This window comes from Marmota marmota, unplaced genomic scaffold, assembly GCF_001458135.2.
Source record: "Marmota marmota marmota unplaced genomic scaffold, marMar, whole genome shotgun sequence".
NCBI classification, from domain to species: Eukaryota; Metazoa; Chordata; class Mammalia; order Rodentia; family Sciuridae; genus Marmota; species Marmota marmota.
In genome coordinates, this window is record NW_026000338.1 from 640,034 (window position 1) to 653,643 (window position 13,610).

General features: G+C 32.9%; 1 protein-coding gene across 16 annotated transcripts in view; it reads left to right on the plus strand.

Annotated features, from left to right (window-relative positions):
* Atrx (ATRX chromatin remodeler) overlaps positions 1 to 13,610 on the plus strand; it is a 242,039-nt gene that overhangs the window by 168,659 nt on the left and 59,770 nt on the right. For all 16 annotated transcript variants that reach the window (XM_048797444.1, XM_048797448.1, XM_048797447.1 and 13 more), the window contains 4 exons: positions 4,124 to 4,254; positions 4,859 to 4,947; positions 5,075 to 5,247; positions 12,058 to 12,211. In XM_048797444.1, the coding sequence (XP_048653401.1) occupies positions 4,124 to 4,254; positions 4,859 to 4,947; positions 5,075 to 5,247; positions 12,058 to 12,211 (547 nt within the window). The remainder of the gene's footprint in view (positions 1 to 4,123; positions 4,255 to 4,858; positions 4,948 to 5,074; positions 5,248 to 12,057; positions 12,212 to 13,610) is intronic.

Sequence of the window (13,610 nt, forward strand, 5' to 3'; positions counted from 1 at the left end):
CTAAATTTCTGAGGCTGTCCTTAAACTTACAGTCTGTTTCAGACTCCCATGTGTTCCACTGTGTGAAGCTCATTGAGGCTTTTAAAAAAATTTAGTTGTTGATGGGCTTTATTTTATTCATTTATTTATATATGGTGCTGAGAATTGAACCCAGTGCCTCACACATGTGAGGCGAGTGCTCTACCACTGAGCCACAACCCCAGCCCCCATCGAGGCTTTGATATTCATTTTTCTAAGAATTCGTGATGATGAGCACCTTTTTATATACTTGTTTGCTATTTTTGTGTCTTAATTGGAGAACTGTTTATTCAGGTTCTTTGCTCATTTTTAAATTAGATTATTCATTTTCCCCATACCTTTATTGAGGTAAATTTGAAGTACAATAAAATGCACATATTTAAAGTATGAAATTTGATCAATTTTGAGATGTATGTAACCAATACAATCAATATAAAAAAATTTCCAGTACTTTTTTAAAATTTGAAATCATGCAGTCTGTTTCCTGCATGATTTATTACATTAGGAATCAGTCACTCTAAGATACATAAGACCCCACCCTCACATCAACTATTTCAGAATTCAGTGGTGCACTTCTAAGTATCTCTGAGGTCAAGGAAAAAAGCACAAGAAAAGTAGATAAAAAGTGTTTTGAACTCAAAATAAAAGCTTAAAATATCAGGCTCTCAGGATGAAACAGTACTCAAATGAACATTCATAACTTAAAGTAGTTGTATCAGAAAAAAAAATCTAGAATAACATAGATTACTCAGTTTTTTGCTACAGATATATTTTTATAGTAACCTCTTATTTGATACATGGTTTGGAAATATTTTCTTTCCATCCATTTTCTTATTATTTTCTTCATTGCTTTCTTTGCTGTACAAGTACTTTGTAGTTCAATGTGGTACTACTTGTTTATGTTTACTTCTATGTTTTTGTGCTTTTAGTGAGCTATCCATAAAATCTTTGCCAAGGCCAATATCAAAAGTTTTGTTTTGTAGTGTAAAATATTCTTACCTGTTTCATTGTTTTGCATGTATATATATATAGTTTTCCTATTACTTCTGCTTTTCTAATTTGGATGCTCTTGCTTGTTCTTCTAGTACTATGCAAAATATTGGCAGCCAGCATATATATCCTTGCCTTATATTTCATCTCAGAGTAAAAGCATTTCCATTTTCTCCATTGACGTGATACTGAGGAAATTTCCTTGTATACCTATTTTGTTGAGAGATTTTTTTGTCATGAAAGAATATTGAATACTGTTAAATACTATTTGTTATTTAGATGATTAAGATAGTTTTTTTCACATATGCCAAGCAAGCACTCTACACTGAGTTGCTCTTTCTTTTTGTTAATGTGTATATTACATTGGTTGTTTTACATATGTTAGTTCTGCCTGTCATCCCAGGAATAAATCATAGTTGTCATGGTGTATCATCATGTTGCCATATTGTTGAGTTAGGTTTGTTGGTATTTTATTAAGGATTTTAACATCTATGTTCCCAAGTAATATTTGTCTGTAATAATACATGTTTGGCTTTGGTATCAGGGTAATGGTGGCCTCGTAAAAAGAGTTTGGAAGTATTCCTTCTAACTGTATTTTTGGTAATTTTTGGTAAGAGTTTAAAATGAATTTGTATTGATTGATTCCTTGAATATTTGGTAGATTCAGTCTTTTTTTTTTTTAAGATAGAGCGAGAGAGGGAGAGTGAATTTTTAATATTTATTTTTTAGTTTTCGGCGGACACAACGTCTTTGTTTGTATGTGGTGCTGAGGATCGAACCCGGGCCGCACGCATGCCAGGCGAGCGTGCTACCGCTTGAGCCACATCCCCAGCCCTAGATTCAGTCTTGAAAGTCTTCTTTATTCAGAAAATTTTATTACTCCTTCAGTCTGTTTATAATTGTTCTGTTTTTGCTTTCTTTTTACCTTGATTAATTTTTGGAGGGTTGTATGTTTTTAGAAATTTATCCATTTTTTGAGGCTTTTCAGTTTTTTGTATATAATTGTTTATATATGTCCTTCATGATCTTTTTTTATTCCCAAGGCATCAGGTGTAATTTCTGATTTTATTTATTTAAATCTTCTCTCTGTTTTTCTTCATCTAGCTAAGTGTTTGCATTTTATTAAAAAAAAAAAAAACTTCTGGCTTTTCTGATATTCTTTTCTATAGCTTACCTAATCTCTGTTTGATTTATTTCAAGATACTTAAGGTATAAAGTTAGGTCGTTTATGTGTGTGTGTGTGTGTGTGTGTGTATAATGTGTGTGTATACGCATATGTATAATATATACATATATATGTATATATGTATTTGTATATGTGTATATATATGTGTGTATATATATTGTATATACATATATGTGTGTGTATTTATTTTTACTTTTTAAATTTAGATGGTTATTGTTACAAACTTCTTTAACATTCTTCTTATTACCTAAGTATTTTCTTTGACCACATTAGAATGAAATTAAAAACAGTAATTAAATGAAAGTTTAAAAATTCACCAATATGTTTAGATAACTCACTTCTAACCAACCCATGGTTCAAATAAGAAATCACTAAGGAAATTAAAAAAATATTTAGACATCAATGCAAATGAAAGCACCTAGGTATCAGAATATAGGGTGCAGTTAAAGCAATCCTTAGAGGGAAATATATAGTTACGAAATCCTTATGTTCAAAAAGAAGAAAGAACTTTATAATCTAACTTTCCATTTGAAAAAGTAAAATAAGAGCAAACTAAACACCAATTAAGTGAAAGGAGGAAATAACAAATACTAAGATTAGAAAACCAACAAAGAAAATCACTGAAACCAAAAGTAGGTTCTTTGAAAGGATTAACATAGTTGATAAGACTTTAGCTATACTTACAAAGTAATAGAAAAGACATAAATAAGGAATGAAACAGTATATGACTGACCTTAGAGAAATAAAAGCAATTATAATAAAATGTTGTAAGCAGTTGTATTCCAAGAAATTAAATACTTTGTTTTCAGAGTAATGATTTCTGTTACACACAATGGAAATACATCTGTCTGGCAAAATAATAAGTACAGATTTATGTTAAGTTTTTTATTTTCATTTTTGTTACTAAATTTTCTCTCCTAATGCTTGCTAATTACTGGTGAACTAATATGGTTTAAAACTGGATAGTGGGGATGAGGTTATGTGCTTAATGTGTGCAAGGCCTTGGATTCAATCCCTAGCACCGTAATTCCAAAAAACTATGAATAGGAAAATATGTTATTACTTAAATGTTGTTTTTATCCTTTTAATTTTTGTCTTGCCTTTTGCTACCTTGATAATTTTACCATATAATGTAATGTGTTTTCATTCCCTTTTCATTTTGCTTTTATTTAAAGATACTTCAATGGTATTATGCTGGACAGAATAAAACCAATATTTACAATTTTTAGAAGTACATTTTTTTGAACAAGTATACTTGGAGAAAGTTGCTACAGGACTATGTATATGGAGCAAGGCTTGATCTAAAATGGGAGTTTTTAATCTAGAGCCCATGAATAGAGAATCTAGGGGGCTTTAAGAACTCATATAAAAAAAGACAATGTATGTTTTTTTTAAATGTCTGTCTAAAATGGCAGCTTTTTTTTCAGTTATGATTAAAGGCAACAAAATATGCTAGTATTAATCGTAAACCCCAAAGTATTTTTTATATAATGTTGTTATTGATATCTCTAGATCTTTTAAATTCATCAGTACTTTAAAATTTCAGGTCCTTATTTTGCCTGCTGTTACATTTATTTTGTTTCTTAATGTGTTTTCTTTGTTGTTTGTTTGTTTTCAAACCTGGAGCCTGGTACATGCTGAGGAAGTGCTCTACCACTGAATTATTTCCACAGTCCTCTAATGCATTATTACTTTAAATCACATATTTCTGTGTCACAAATTTGCTTCTTGATAGTTTCTGTACAATGGGTTTCTTTCACAATTTTATTATTTTTTGTGGTAAAGAATGTATTTCTAAAAAACAAGATTAATAATCTTTTACACACTTCCAAAGGGTCCATATCACAAATAATTCCTCTAATCTGGAAATATCTTGGTTAAAATAAAGAATTCTTGCATCTTAAACTCTTTTTTTTTTCTTTTGATTAGGTGTAGGTAATAGTAATGAAGGTGGAAGAGGAAAGGCAGGTGCAAAACTTTTCCAAGATTTTCAAATGTTAAGTAGAATCTGGACTCATCCTTGGTGTTTGCAGCTGGACTACATCAGCAAAGAAAATAAGGTAAATCAGATACCTAAAATTGTTTAAAAGGAATCTTTTTGAAATAGAATAACCTTAGAAAAATGGTCAATTTTTGACTTAGTGTATATTCAAGGCAATTTTCTATTTCATTCAGCTTTTTAAAATTTCTACATCCTTGAACGATTGTGATTAAGAAGGAATGTTAAATGTTGTTTTATTATAAGAGTTCATGTTTAAAACCTTTTATTTTGAAATAGTCTTATATATAGAAAAGTTCTAAAAATATTTCAGAGTCCCCCTATTCCTTTGATTCAGATTTTCCTAATATTAACATCTTGCATAACCATAGTGAAATGAATAAAAATAAGAATTTAACTTTGCTCCAGTACTATTAACAACATTGTATGGATTTCATCTGTGTTTCTATTTATATTCTCATTCTTGTCCATGATTCAGTCTAAGACCGCCATTGCATAGTCTTTCTTATCTGTTGAGTCTCCTTTCTCTCTTCCCATCTGTGTTAGTTCCTCAGTTCTTCTTTATCTGAGGTCAATGAACTTACCTTCAACTGAAATGAAGCATGATTATAATTTCCAGTATACATTTAAATAACCTACTCAAACTTGTCATTTGTTTTCTCTAGGGATATTTTGATGAAGATAGTATGGATGAATTTATAGCTTCAGATTCTGACGAAACTTCCATGAGTTTAAGCTCCGATGATTATACAAAGTAAGTTGAGTACCTTTTGTGCCCTGAGTTGATCATTTAAAACCCCTACTTGCTAACTGTCCTATGATAATTGGCTTTTTTATCTTTGCTTGGCTTTCCTAACATTCTTCTTTCTTTCTTTTTTTAGAAAGAAGAAAACAAAGGGGAAGAAGGGGAAAAAAGACAGTAGCTCAAGTGGAAGTGGCAGTGACAATGATGTTGAAGTGATCAAAGTTTGGAATTCAAGATCTCGAGGAGGTGGTGAAGGAAATATGGATGAAGCAGGAAACAACCCTTCAGTTTCTTTAAAGCTGGAAGATAGTGAGTCTAATGAACAATGGCACATTGATTTAGAAAATATCAAGTTATTAGTGTTTTTTTCAGTCTATTATTATTGTCTCTACTTGATTTAAAGGAATTTCTTTTCTCCGTTTATTAAAGTCTAGAATAGTTACATACGTATAACATATATCTGATGAATCTTCAATTATGGGAAAGCCAATTTGTTCTTTTTGGAATTTGGAATAAAAGGAAAAAAAGAAAAATTAATATTCATTTACATACATACACTATGTTATTTTAGCTATTTGTTAGCTAACTGTTCTTGAGCAGCCTTGAAATGTAGTTGATATCTTTAGTTTTATAAATGAGAAGTATATCTGGGATTCGGACCAAAATATGTCTAATATTAAAGTCCCCATGTTATTTTCACTTAACCATATAGGATTAACTGGAAGTATTTCAGATAATGAAGTATGATTGTAATTAATTTTATTTATATAGTAAAACTAACCTTAATCATTTAGTCTTTTTCCTTTCTAATTCTTCATAATCTGTAATTATTGTTTACTTTCAGTTTCCCCTGTATTATGTACGGCATGTGCCACTTTTTTTTTTTTTTTTTGNNTTTTTTTTTTTTTTTTTTTTTTTTTTTTTTTTTTTTTTTTGGTCTTTTCTGTCTTGTGTATGAAAGTGAAAGTCTTAGATCAAAATCTCCTATGTCTTATGTTCTCTTTAACCATTTATATGTGTTGAAAGATTGGCATTGAGCCTCTGTATTCTCCTATTGCAGCCTGATTGTGTGTTTAGGATCTTTGAAGGTGGGACCAAATATCAGAATATTTGAAATATCAAACATCTGAAGAGAGCATAGTGTAATGGCTCTGAATATCCGGCCTTTGGGAGCTTTGGAACAAAGCAGTTAATTATCTGTGAGGAAAAAAGAGATAAGGGGGTCATCTGAATGATCCTATGATCCAACAGGTTTGACTTGTCTCAGATCTACAGCTGAACCAAGTTGGTGATTCTTTGATAAACATTTCTCTCTTCAGTACCTCCATAGAATAGACAGGTGGCAGCCTAATCACAAATCCTGGATTCACCAAGAAATCAGGGGATTCAACAAAATTAAACTATAAAATTCCCCTCCTTTTTGTTCTTTCCTGCTATTACATAAAGGCAGTTTACTGTCAGTGTTCATCTTCCAATCAGATTTAAGAATATTTTTATAATAGTAAAGGAATAGTTTAATTTCAGATAATGGGAAGCTCCTGTAATATCCTCCTTTGTTCCCTCAATCTGCCTTTCCACTTATATATAGTTCTCAAGTCCCTCATCTTTTTTAAAATATTTTTTAAATTTCATCCATTCATTTATTTTTTTTTAAACTTTATTTATTTATTTATTTATTTATTTATTTATTTATTTATTTATTATTTTTATGTGGTGCTGAGGATCGAACCCAGGGCCTTGCACGTGCAAGGCGAGTGCTCTACCGCTGAGCCACAACCCCAGCCCCTAAAATATTTTTTAATATTTATTTAGTTTTTAGTTGTAGTTGGGCACGATATCTTCATTTTATTTATTTATTTTTATGTGGTGCTGAGGATCGAACCCAGGGCCTCACATGTGCTAGGCGAGTGCTCCACCGCTAAGCCACAACTCCAGCCGTAAAAAAATACACACACACACACACACACACACATATTTTAAGTTCTAGTTGGAGACAGCATATATATCCTGGGGATGATTTAAATATAATTTGTTGAAATTTTTCTTATAACTTATTGTTACGAGGAAGAAACAATCACCCAGTGTATATTGTCTTATGCTGTAAGTAGTTTATGTAAAAGATGATTTCTTCATCACTTGGAAGTACAGGTGGGGTCTGAACAACTGAATTACTGCCAGAAGTGAGTAGCCTCTTCCTTTTCTCCTCTGGCATGCTATGTAAGTATTATTGCTTTTCATATATACCATAATAGAAAAGGATTAGAAAGTAGGAGGCTACATGTTGAGAATCTGAAAGCCGATAGGGAATGTCATGTGTTTTAAAAGACAAAATTTAACCAGATTGCATAGGGTTTTTGTTTTTTTATAGCTGTGTGCACTCAAATTAACATTATTTATACATAGATGCACTTTATATTTTTGTAGCTTATATGTATGTATAGTTCATCAGAAGCATCTCCAGAACTAATAGATGATGGAAATCTATTATTTAAATCTACATTAATTCCATGAGTATATCACAGTATTAAAACTTATATAGCTTATACAGTATAACTAAGATAAAAGTACTTTCTTAGAGTAAATGTAAGAAAAGGTGAATAGGTAATATTAATGGTTCAAAGTGCTATATATAGAATTTGAAATGGGTATCAAATATGTAGTTGGCTTTAATTGAGCTGTAGTATGATTTTGCTACATATTTTCTGTACACATCAGAGTTGCTGTTTAATTCTTTTGCAGTAACTTTTTTGATTTTTCTGAGAAGCAGCATCTTGAATATGTCATTCAAGGTCACTTCAGCATTCCCATTTTTATGTTGTGTGAAAGTAAAGTTTTGCGTTAAGGAATGCCTATATTAATTATTTCAAAGTGTTAGATTTATTTTTTTAATATTTTTAGTATGAACTTTATCTCTGAACAGTAACATTTTAAAAGGTTTGTAATTGTTTATATGGATACACTTTTTGGAGTCAGAATTCTCCTATTCTGATGTTGGGCGGTAATATTAGCAATAATATACCAGGTTTATTCATTCAACAGATATTTACTGAGTGTTTTCTATGTGCTGCATACTATTCTAGAAGCTTGGGTTATATCAATGAACAAAAGACTTTCATGGCACTTGCCATTTGTTTTAGTCCATTTTCTGTTGCTGTAGCAAAATACTTGAAACTGTAATTTATAAAGGAAAGAGATTTATTTGGGCTCACAGTTATGGAAGCTTAAAAGTCCACGATTGGGCAGCCATGTCTGTTGAGGATAAATGAGCACTCACGAAAACTAGAAAACATTAGGGGCAGACTTTCTTTACTCTGTGGCAAGTGGGAACCCATTCCTGTGAGAAGGCATTATTCTCTCTTAATGACCTAATCACTTCTCAAAGTACCATTACCTCTCAGCATCATTACATTGGTAATCAAACTTTAACATGAGTTTCAGTGGGGACGAATTATATTCAAACTTGTTGCACCATTTTTCTGTTTTGTCCAGAGAATATTTTGTATTTTAAAAGTATGTATAGTATATTGATATCATTTATTTCATGATCCATTCTTTGACTTTTTCAAATAACCAGCCAATAACATTAGACAAGAGGATTTCCTTTATATACACAAACTACACACTCACTCCCACACCCTACCATGAAGTTAGTATTTAAGTAGGTTCTACCTACAGCACCATTCTACTACTACTACTACTACTACTACTACTACTACTACTACTACTGAATACATACATATAATGATATGCTACTTTATATGTGCTTTACCACTGAGTCACATCTCCAACTCTTTCTGTTTTTGTTTTTAATTCTGAGACAGGGTATCACTAAGTTGCTGAGGGCCTTGTTAAGTTGCTCAAACTAGGAATCCTTGTGACTCAGCCTTCTGAGTTGCTGGGATTATAGGCTTGTGCCACCATAACCAGCTGTGCTACTTTCTTTTTAAAAATCTATATTGTTTTATGCTACAAGTATGATAAAGAAACTTTTACTTAAATATATATTTAGAATGCATTAAGTAGTTAATTGTGAAGGTATAATTTTCTATTTATCTTATATTTCATTTATGCCTTAATTTTTTTTTATTTTTTTTTAAGAGAGAGTGAGAGAGGGAGGGGGAGAGAGAGAATTTTAACATTTTATTTTTTAGTTATCGGCGGACACAACATCTTTGTTTGTATGTGGTGCTGAGGATCGAACCCGGGCCGCACGCATGCCAGGCGAGCGTGCTACCGCTTGAGCCACATCCCCAGCCCTATGCCTTAATTTTTAAGGATTTTTTTTTGTTGTGGAGAATTTAACCCAAGAGCACTATACTGTTAAGCTACACCTCCTGCCCTCTATCATCACCATCTATTATAGCTGGCGACCTAATGCTGGGTTCACAAAATCTGACTATTGTAATAACTTAAGAAAACGGTGAAGGAAGCACACAAACACACAGAAGTACTTTTCAAACTCCGGGGACTGCTCTGCGACCTTAGGGGTCCGCGGAAAGAGAGAGAGAACCCCTGGAATGCTTTATTCTTACATCGGGGACACACAAGGGGAGCGTCCATGGAACATTCTATCCCCAAAAGGGAAAAGGGGTAGGATTACAAGGGAATGGGTGAGTGTAACTCAACCCCACCAGGTGATGCCAACTCCTGGAGCCAGGCTTCATTATCTGAGTGGAGGTAAAGCCCAAGTTATTGCTAGGCACAATAATTGTTCAGTATCTCTTGCTCAGGACTTAAGAGTGTGTATTTCCAGAGCGCTCCTGATACTCCATTCATTCATTTTTATATATATTGTGTGTGTATACACACAAACACACACACAGCACAGTTACAGCAGAAGTCATGACTGATCCATGTGGATAATGGAATAAGAAAACTCAGCAAGAAGTATCTATAAGTTTTTATTTCATACAATACTTAGGATATTTATTAATTAAATACCCTTTATTTGTATCATTTTATTTTTTAGACTTGACTATAAAGTACTATCATTATATCCAATAGAATCAATATTTGATCAGGAGGGTTGTGGGCATATTTCAGTGGTAGACCATGTGCTTAGCATGCGGAGGGCTTTGGTTTGATCCCCAGCACCACAAAACTAATTGGAATGAGATCTGTTGTATTTGTACAGAAATTATCAGTGCTGTTCTGAACTTCATTCATATTTAGCTGTCCTACTTTTTTAGTTCTGATATTTTCACTTAAATTATTTTAGTACAGAATTCTCCCAAGGTTCTATTATTTGCCAGTGGGCAAATTGTGAAGCTTCTAGAATAGAATGCAGCACATAGAAAGCACTCAATAAATATTTGTTGAATAAATAAATCTGGTATATTATTGCTAATATTATTGCCCAACATCATAATAGGATAATTCTGTCTCCAAAAAGTGTATCTGTATAAACAATTACAAACCTTTTAGTTAGTTAATATTTGTTTTATAAGCTGTGAGTCAGGAGACCCCACCACACCTAGGTTCATTGGTTCAGTAGAAAGCTTCACAGGACTCAGCATATAGTCATATACAGGACTATGTGGCTTTTTTGTTTGTTTTTATAATAAAAGAATACAAAGCAAAATCAACATAGTGAAAAGTACATAGCATGAAGTCCAGTTGAAATCGGGCACAACCTTCTAAAAGTCCTCTTCCAGTGGAATCACCTGGGATACTCCTAATTTCTCTAGCAGTGAGTTATTACAATATGAATGAAGTGTTGTCCACCAGAGAAGCTCATTAGAAACTTAGAGCCCAAGATTTTTACTGAGAACTATTCACATCTGTTTGGCTCATTCTAAATTCTAGACCCCACAGGAAAGCAAACATTTGGAATAAACCACATTGGTTTTACAATCTAGCCATTGTTATCATAGAAAGGTTTTGTGAGTTTTTTGTTGTTGTTATTTTGTTTGTTTGTTTTGATTTTGGTACTGTGGACTGAATCCAGGGTCACTTTTACTAGTGAGCCACACATCCCTGGCCCATTTTGAGACAAGGTCTTGCTAAGTTGCTTAGGGCCTTCCTAAATTGCTCAGGCTATGTTTGAACTTGTGATATTCCTGCCTCATCCTCCAAAGCCGCTGTGATTATAGGCATGCGGCTCTGCACCTGGCTCATGAAAAGTTTTATATCAGTTTAGGGGACTGTGTACCATTCATGGTCCCAGATAATGGCTAATGACCAACAACATGTAGTAAAAATATAAAGACTTGCATAGAAATGGTCAAGATAGAATTTAGGGGTTTAGTTACCTCTTAGTAGAGAGGGAAAGAAAATGGGATTTGTTAGGGTCACATACTAGGCTTCAGCTGCATCAGGAGTGTATTAGTATTAAAATGTGATAAAGATGAGATGTGGAAGTACAGCTGTTCATGATATTCTATGTACTTTTCTGAGTACCTAAATATTTTATAATAGAAAATATGTAAATTGAAAATATTCTGCATTACAAAACAATGGAATATTCCTTACTTTTAATCAAACCATATTTAAATTCTTTAACAGATTATTTTGTGAGGCTTTCTTCTTGTGCCTTTTATAATCAAAGTGTTTATGTGGAGGAATCACAATGAAGTGATTTAGCATGATAGGGCAATTCCCTGGTAAATCCTTGTTTTGAGTTTTCCAGAATTCTGTAGCACAGTGAAATGTGTCCTATCTTAAAGCCCTTTTCTCTCTTGATCTCTGAGTATCTCTGTGTCTGTTAATTCCTCTCTTGGGGTATGTTTTGAGACTTTTACCCTCAGAGCCTCTGGGATTTCCATCTCTTGGAGTCTCTTTGTGAACTCCCCACACTATTTCCAGGGTTTTCCTCTCATACTTGCATTGTCTCAGTGTCCATCTATTGCTTGTTGTCACTTGGCATTTATCCCTGTCTCTCTCTTCCCTCCATTTCATGTCTTTCTCTATCAGTGTAGAGCTCTTCCTCCTGGATTGGTGTCTATCTGTGTGTGTGTGTGTGTGTGTGTGTGTGTGTATGTATATGTTTGACCCTAATTGCCTCACTTCTCCCAAATCTACATTAGTCTCTCTCTTAATCTCTCCTTGGTTGATCTGTTTCTGTTTCTCCTGGTCTCATTTTCTTGATTTACCTACTTATTTATATTCTATTTTATTTAGGTAAAGCTACTTCCTCTTCTAATCCAAGCAGCCCAGCTCCAGACTGGTACAAAGATTTTGTTACAGATGCTGATGCTGAGGTTTTAGAGCATTCTGGAAAAATGGTACTTCTCTTTGAAATTCTTCGAATGGCAGAGGAAATTGGGGATAAAGTGTAAGTTCTTTCCTGTATTTATTGTATAAATAAGCCTTTTGATAACATTACTACTGCTTAAACAGTTTTATTTTTTAAAAATCTGTTATTTTTTTCTTGTTTAGAGATGTATTCTCTTTGGTTATTGTAGTGCTAGACCAATAGAAATACTATTTTTCTTTTAAGAACTAGTTTTGACCATATACTCAGATTATTTTTCCATGTTGTTTTTTACTTGTAGTTTTTGTACTCTGAATTTATTTTTTGGTCTCAAGCTTTTAGTAGATATTTATGTTTCTCCATGTATAAAACCCTGTGACTTTACTGAAATTCTTTCTGAAGTCCCTAGTGATCTTCTTATCTTCAAACCTAATGGACATTTTTCAGACTTTTAACATTTTACCTGTTTGATTGTTCTTTCTTTATTATTTTTCTTTTCAAATAATTTAACAGAAGACTAAAAAAATGATACTTTATCTTAAAAAATTCAAACTTACTCTTTCAGCCCCCTTGAAATAGACAAAACTCTTATTGTCATAGCACCTTTGAATATATTCTACTCTTAACACATTTTAAAGCACTCACTTGTTTATGTCTTTCTACTGGAAAAAGTGGTAGTTAGCTGTTTGAAGACACAGACTATTTTTTTCCCTTTTTTGTTCTTCTCAGTACAGGGGTTTTAACCCAGGTCCTCACACGGGCAAGGCAGGCACTCTACAACTGAGGTATATCCCCAGCCCAGTATATTATTCTTTTTGTTGTTGATCACTGTACCTAGCACCTACTAAGTGCTCAATATAACTTTTTTTGTTTGGTTGGTAGTGTATTGCCATTGTAGTTATACAGAAACTAATGGCTTAGGTAGGGGATGATGTTGGCATATATTGTATGGAAATAAAGGATATGATTTGGAGTAGAAACAGAATGACTTGATAGATGAAATACATACAGGGTAGCAAAGAGAGAGTAGTCAGAGAGTGACTCCTAAGCCTCAGTTTTATTGGAAGAAATTGGGAGTCTTACTCTGGCTGTTTAGTTTCTTTTTAAAATATTTTTTTAGTTGTCGATGGACTTTATTTTAATAATTTATTTATATACAGTGCTGAGAATCAAACTCAGTGCCTCACACATGTGAGGCAAGCACTCTACCACTGGACCACAACCCCAGCCCCTGGTTGTTATGTTTGATGGGCCTGTTAGGTACACATGAGAGATGTCAATTAGTAAGTAGGTATTTGAGTTAAGAGTTTCTGAAAACTCAGAAGATATTATTACTATAAACTTGCTTTTTTTCACTATCAACCTCTGTGATTTAAAATTAAGAGTATAGAAGGATTTTAATGGTCTTTTCCTATATAGGAATTTCTTCTCCCATATTCACTGTAGATGTCCACCTGCCCTCTGCTATAATAGAATATGC